We start from the raw sequence: 7,536 nt of genomic DNA, 5'->3' as shown, positions 1-7,536 counted from the left end.
TCTCCATAATATGTAGTATAATATACAGCTGTCAGGAATCAGAGGCTGTGAAGTCTACAGTTGATGTTTAATTGCCTCTAGTTGCTCTGCTATATGCAGCATCACACCTGTGTAGTGTTAATTCTAGCACCCTGCACCTGTCACAACCTGTGCAATTCCTCTTTCCTGCTGGAGTGTTGATCTCTGCTCTGCTGCTTCTAGCACCCTCTGGTCTATATCTCAGCAGTTTGTTGCATTATCTGAATATGCCAGAAGCACCAGAGCAGAGAGTGACACCCCAGGCAGGAAAGAGGAACTGCACAGGTTGTGACAAGTGCAGGGTGCTAGAATGAAGACTACCTGTAGCCTAATGCCATGCAAGGGGTTTGTCTTAATTTATGTTTTCCCATTGGTCTGTGTGTGGTAAAGGGCAGCCAGCCTTTCACCTCCTTGTCAGTTATAGCTTCATGCTTTGGTGTTAGGCTGATGATCCTTGTGCCAAGTGAAAACTTTGTGCTGCTAATATGTGGAATCATTTGGGAAAATGCAATTGTTTTTTTGGGCATCTTATATAAGGGACATCTATCGGAGCAATTCAGTTGTTACTGTGATCATACGCCCATTAGCTGCGGCAGACACATTTTTTCTGGCATAAAATAAAGGTAGACAGTGCAATCTTTATAGAGCCCTCCCAATAAAACACACTGAGTCTATGTAATCAAAATAAATCTGTTTATCATTGGTCTATATAGCCCTACAAAAACAAGGACAGAGGAATTTGTGAAGATCTGTATCTACTAAAATAGATAAAAGTACATGCATGCATGCAGAGCCTGGGTCAATTACCGGTATATACAGTCAGGTCCATAAATATTGGGACATTGACAGAATTTTCATATTTTGGCCTCTATTCACCACCACAATGGCTTTGAAATGAAACAAACAAGATGTGATTTAACTGCAGACTTTCAGATTTAATTTGAGGGTAATTACATCCAAATCAGGTGAACGGTGTAGGAATTACAACAGTTTCTATATGTGCCTCCCACTTTTTAAGGGGCCAAAAGTAATGGGACAAACTAAACAATCCTAAATCTAAACTTTCACTTTTTAATACTTTGTTGCAAATCCTTTGCAGACAATTACAGCCTGAAGTCTGGAACGCATAGACATCACCAGGCGCTGGGTTTCATCCCTGGTGTTGCTCTGCCAGGCCTCTACTGCAAATGTCTTCAGTTCCTGCTTGTTCTTGGGGCATTTTCCCTTCAGTTTTGTCTTCATCAAGTGAAATGCATGCTCAATCGGATTCAGATCAGGGGATTGACTTGGCCATTGCATAACATTCCGCTTTTTAGCCTTAAAAAACTCTTTGGTTGCTTTTGCAGTATGCTTCGGGTCATTGTCCATCTGCACTGTTAAGCGCCGTCCAATGAGTTCTGAAGCATTTGACTGAATATGAGCATATAATATGGCCCGAAACACTTCAGAATTCATTCTGCTGCTTTTGTCAGCAGTCACATCATCAATAAATACAAGGGAACAAGTTCCATTGGCAGCCATACATGCCCACGCCATGACACTACCATCACCATGCTTCAATGATGAGGTGGTATGTTTTGGATCATGAGCAGTTCCTTTCCTTCTCCATACTCTTCTATTCCCATCACTCTGGTACAAGTTGATCTTTGTCTAATCTGTCCATAGGATGTTGTTCCAGAACTGTAATGGCTTTTTTAGATGTTGTTTGGCAAACTCTAATCTGGTCTTCCTGTTTTTGTGGCTCACCAATGGTTTGCATCTTGTGGTGAACCCTCTATATTCACTCTTGTGAAGTCTTCTCTTGGTTGTTGACTTTGACACATATACATCTACCTCCTGGAGAGTGTTCTTGATTTGGCCAACTGTTGTGAAGGGGTTTTTCTTCAGCAGGGAAATAATTCTTTTGTCATCCACCACAGTTGTTTTCCGTGGTCTTCTGGGTCTTTTGGTGTTGCTGAGCTCTCCGGTGCATTCTCTCTTTTCAAGAATGTTCCAAACAGTTGATTTGGCGACACCTAATGTTTTTGCTATCTCTCTGATGGGTTTGTTTTGATTTTTCAGCCTAATGATGGCTTGCTTCACTGATAGTGACAGCTCTTTGGATCTCATATTGAGAGTTGACAGCAACTGATTCCAAATGCAAATGTCACACCTAGAATCAACTCCAGACCTTTTACCTGCTTAATTGATAATGAAATAACGAGGGAATAGCCCACACCTGTCCATGAAATAGCTTTTGAGTTGATAGTCCCATTACTTTTGGCCCCTTAAAAAGTGGGAGGCACATATTGAAACCGTTGTAATTCCTACACCGTTCACCCGATTTGGATGTAATTACCCTCAAATTAAATCTGAAAGTCTGCAGTTAAAGCACATCTTGTTTGTTTCATTTCAAAACCATTGTGGTGGTGAATAGAGGCCAAAATCTGAAAATTCTGTCAATGTCCCAATATTTATGGACCTGACTGTTTAAAGTACATGACATACTATATAAACAAAAATAAAGGGGACAAAGCACATGTAAAAGAAAAAAGATAAGAAAGAAAAAAAAGCTAAATTCACATATAAACTGGCTTTCTGTGTGAGAAAAAAAGGGTGTAAGTGGTGAGACACTGTTTTACTCACCCTCACTGTGGTTTACTCACCCTTACTAATAATTCAGATGTCAATAAACTAAGTATTAAGTGCTAAGATGACAGTCCGATTATGTTCATGGAGTTGCCTATGTGGCTTCCTTGCTACATTCACAGGTTGGTATCGAGTGAACATGGATAAGTAAGGACTCAGTACCTCAAGCCAGGAGATGCTCCCTTGTCCTGGGGACCTCTGTGGGGCAGCGTTGGTATACGCAGTAGTGATCCAGTGTGGTGATGGTCTGCTAGCAGATGATCTGGTGTGTTTTGTCTTCTGAATTGCCAGAGGATCTTCTGGAATTGAGGCACTCTGTAATTGACGCGTTTTGCCTTCAGGCTTTATCAGGATTGTAGGAGTGATCATTCCCTCAAGTCTGGCTCATTTATCCTGTGTCGAGATACTTTTCTTCTGCCCTTATGAGGATATGTCAGCCATCTTAGGTACTGGTATAATTCTATTCCAATAAATTTAATGATGTTGTCCTTAATTGTACTCAGGTGTGACGTGGAAATCTTTTTACGTGGAAATCTCTACAGAGGTCTGCCTCTTGCACCAAGGATAGTGCTGCAATAAATGCACGCTGATGGTGATGACGGCTACTCTCACAAGCAGATGGGTAAGAGCAGTGCCCCTCTCTATGTATACTGGCTGAGACATACAATTGTATCTGGGAGTTCAACTCTGAATCACCCCCATTCAGTACAGATATAAATTAGAGATGTGCAGATTCGGTTTTACTCAGATTTACTTGGTTCTTTTCGCCAAAATGATCGCAAGTTCGGATTTATTTTATTGGCTATCCAAAATACGTGATAGCAGTTAGCCAATAATTTGCCATTTTTGAGATCCGAACATATCAGAGTCAATCTGAGTAAAACCGAACCCTCACATCTCTTATATAAATGCACTTTTGAATTTAACACAATGTTGTGGATGTAACTCAATAATCTTACACCAGAAGCTGAAGAGGCGGCTTCACACACTCCCGAAGTTTTTTCCCAGAGTTCCCCAGAAAATTATGTGATAGGTCCAGTCTGGTCAGAGAGCGGTCTGTAGTAATAACAGAGCGGAGATCATCACAGCAGGAGGAGGTCAGATCACAGTAATGTAACCTGATGAGAGATCTGTATTAGGTCATTTCTTATAATGTTACAGCCTCACACTCAGCATGACGTCATCACTGATCATTTACTAACTTTATATCAAGCCTAACAAAGGAGATATCAGTTATACAGTAGCACTTATATTTTATAATATAACTAGTAATAATAGTCTAATAACTAATACATGAAACTTGTTCTTATGAAAAAATATGTTAACATGGATTTTGCTGCCCAACAATCTGTGACTTTCTTTGAGGTCTGTAACTTTCCTCTTTTGTGTCCTCGTAAGTTTGTCCTACTTTCCCCACTTAACATAGGAATTTTTGATACTGGTTAACTCTCGTTTTCTATACACTACTACAGTCATATGTTATTTGTTCGGCCATAGGTAACTGTTTAAGATTGCTTCCAGCTCCCGACCATTAGGTATATGGAGTGGTTTAGGTGTTCCGATAGTTCCATTTCTACAATATAACTGTATATCTGCTGGTGCAGAATACTACATCATTTTGGTGGAACTATTAGTTAAATTTTTCTGAGACAGTCTACTTTATTCTGTAAAAGATCAGTTATTCTCACATTTTGCTAATCTACAAAGTTATTTCTGACACTCAGTTAAGTATCCCCTCACTTCTGTTTATTTGCTCATATATTGTTTTTCTTTCTTACATTTTTATTTTCAATAATCTATCTGGTTTATTGTACCTCCTCCACTGTAATCATTTGTGTCCTTTCTTTTCTTTTCTATCTATAGTGTAGTATAGTATGTATGTTATTATTGTTTGGCCCTCTCTGTTACCCACTCCAGAGATGGTCACATTTGTTTGGATAGGAAAATTAAGAAAAGTGGTTGAGGCATGGACATTTTGGTACTCTATTGTCAACATTGTAACTCTATTATGTTCTATGCAGTTACTATGTGCATCATGTGTTGCCTTTGTATCATATGGATACATCCTTGTTTTCGCTATATGATATCGTATGCACATCACTCACTTGTAATGGGATTGGTATGATTCACCACCGGCCGCATGGTCGGCGGTTCAAATCCCAGCAGCGGCAGCCCGATGGAGGAGGAAATCCCGATCGTCCCCAGCTAAGTATAAACTAACCTAATTTTACCCCCTAACCCTCCTTTAGGGTGCCTAACCCTGACCTCCCCCCCGTGTCTAATCCTAATCCCCCCTCTAAGTACCTAAACCTAACCCCCCCCTTCCCCGCCGCCTATACCTAAGTCCCCCGGGGGGGGTGCCTAACCCGAACCTCGCTCCTCCTAGCCTAACCCTAACCTCCAGGGGGGGTGCCTAACCCTAAGTCCCCCCTGGGAGCCCTAAACCTAACTCTCCCCCCCGTGGCTGTCCACACCCGGCGCCCGACATCCCTTCGATCGGGATGCCGGGCGCCAGTCTCTCGTTGTCGGTAAAATTACTGGTGTCTAGATTTAGACACCTGTCATTTAACCCACAGCGGGATTAAGTAGTCTGGAAGCCGGCGGTCAGCATCCGCTGGCTTCCTAAACGTATACCCTTGTAATACCAATTTTGTACCCAAGCTTAATCTTTGCTATGTCTCTATTACACTTGTATCATTGTGTTGTGTTTCAATAAAAAAAATATGTTAAAACAAAGCAATGGTTGTATCTTAACAATACATAGAATAATACTTCCAAAATACTATACTCAGTTAACGTAAGAGAAGATCCAGCAGCTATTTTCCTGTGTCCGTACCTTGGGCCTGATTCAGACCCACTCGCAAGCGGCTGTCCGCTCGCAAGTGGGTCGATGTTCTGCACTGCGCATGCGCACGACGGTGGGAGCTCCGTCGTGCGCATGCGCCAGACGCGACGAGCGAAGGATTTTCCTTCGCTCGTTGTATCTGATCAAAGGGGGCGTGCTGTCGATGTTGATTGACAGCACGCCCCCTTTGGTGGGCGTGCCTCCCTGACGGGGGCGTTCCCATGGGAACGCCTACCGTCAGAAGCTGGCCCACTGACATCACTAGTGATGTCAGTGGGAGTGATTTTGGCTCTGATAGAGCCAAAATCACTCCGAGCCTTGCGGTTGAGAAACTCAACAGCAGGCTTTTGCACGCAGTTTCGATGGTCGCGATGGTCAAACCCATCGCGACCATCAAACTGCACGCTCGTATAGGCTGTGGGTGGTGACCCACAGCTATACGAGCGTCCAGGAGGACGCTCCATTCTCATGGAGGGCGGCCCTCATTCAAAGCGTGCGCTCTGCTCAGAGTGTACGGCTCTGAATGAGGGCCCTTGTGTTATCTATGACTTGTACTGAGAGAACCATTATAATAACACTGATACAGATCTTACATAAGGTCCTGTAAGGCACAAGCTGGATGTCTCAGTCCCTCACACAGAACTTTTATTCCAGAGTCCCCCAGAGCATTCCATGACAGGTCCAGTCTGGTCAGAGAGCGGTTTGTAGTAATAACAGAGCGGAGATCATCACAGCAGGAGGAGGTCAGACCACAGCTATATAACCTGATGAGAGATGAGGGATCTGCATTAGGTCATTTCTTATTGTCACAAACCTAAGCAGTAAATCATAAATTAAATTTGAAAGTAAAAATAAGGTGTAAAGTGGAAACAATTATTCAAAAATATAATAGCTATTATGCTATAATATAATTATGTAATGGAAAATGTTTTTATTGAAAAACTGAATAGATGTGGCCTTCGATAAACTTCCAATTGACTTTCCATGAACTGCAGGCACCTTTATTATTGTTCAAATTTCTAATTAAGAGCTTTCCTAAATGAATCAATACGGCAATATAAAACATATAAGCATAGTAATGGTAGGTTATGTACAATACGGCAATATAAAACATATAAGCATAGTAATGGTAGGTTATGCACAATACACCAATAAAAAAAAATATGCATCGTAATGGTACGGTAGTTGTTGTACAATCCACCAATAATAAACATATAAGCATAGTAATGATAGGTGATGTACAATACACCAATATAATACATATAAGCATAGTAATGGGAATCAGTATGACAGTGGCAGCCCAGCAGGGGTGAAAATCATCCAAAGGTAAGTATTCACTAACCCTATTTTACCCCCTAACCCTCCCTTAGGGGTGCCTAACCCTAACCGCCCCCAAGTGCCTAACCCTTATCCCCCCTCTAAGTGCCTAAACCTAACCCCCCCTTTCCCGCAGCCTAAACCTAAGTCCCCCGGGGGGGTGGCTAACCCTAACCTCCCCCCAAGGGTGCCTAATCCTAACCGCTTCTTTCCCTAGCCTAACCCTAACCTCCCGGGGGGGGGTGCCTAACCCTAAGTCCCCCCCGGGAGCCCCTAACCTAACCCTCACCCCCCGCAGCTGTCTAATGACAGACGTCGGGATTTCGACGCCTGTCATTAGACACTGGCCGGGATTATACAGTCAGGAAGCCGGCGGTCGGGATTATGGCCCTGATTCAGAGCCGGACACTCTGACCAGAGCGCTCGCTCTGAATCAGAGCCCACCTCCATAAATATGGAGCATCCTCCTGGACGCTCGTATAGCTGTGGGTCACCACCCACAGCATATACGAGCGTGCAGGATGATGGTCGCGATGGTCAAAGGGGGCGTGCTGTCAGTCAACATCGACAGCACGCCCCCTTTGATGAGACACTACGAGCGAAGGAAAGTCCTTTGCTCATCGCGCATGAGCAGTACACACCATCGACCCACTTGCGAGCGGACAGCCGCTCGCGAGTGGGTCTGAATGAGGGCCTATGTCTGTTGGCTTTCCAACTGCTTACCTAGT

The 7,536-nt window shown here is 43.2% G+C and overlaps 1 protein-coding gene across 1 annotated transcript in view; it reads right to left on the bottom strand.

Annotated features, from left to right (window-relative positions):
- Nucleotides 1-3,489: 3,489 nt before the first annotated feature.
- The window catches only part of LOC148500724 (NACHT, LRR and PYD domains-containing protein 3-like), a 45,137-nt gene continuing 41,090 nt past the window's right edge, over nucleotides 3,490-7,536 (bottom strand). Inside the window, exons 8-9 of the mRNA XM_088451324.1 lie at nucleotides 6,085-6,255; nucleotides 3,490-3,764 (exon numbers count right to left, since the gene is read on the bottom strand). Coding sequence (XP_088307450.1) covers nucleotides 3,602-3,764; nucleotides 6,085-6,255 — 334 coding nt within the window. The 3' untranslated portion in view covers nucleotides 3,490-3,601. The remainder of the gene's footprint in view (nucleotides 3,765-6,084; nucleotides 6,256-7,536) is intronic.

The sequence above is a fragment of the Taudactylus pleione genome, unplaced genomic scaffold (assembly GCF_031769625.1).
Source record: "Taudactylus pleione unplaced genomic scaffold, aTauple2 ptg000547l, whole genome shotgun sequence".
NCBI classification, from domain to species: Eukaryota; Metazoa; Chordata; class Amphibia; order Anura; family Myobatrachidae; genus Taudactylus; species Taudactylus pleione.
Note: the sequence above shows the minus strand (reverse complement) of the source record. Positions and strands in the feature narration are given on the sequence as shown.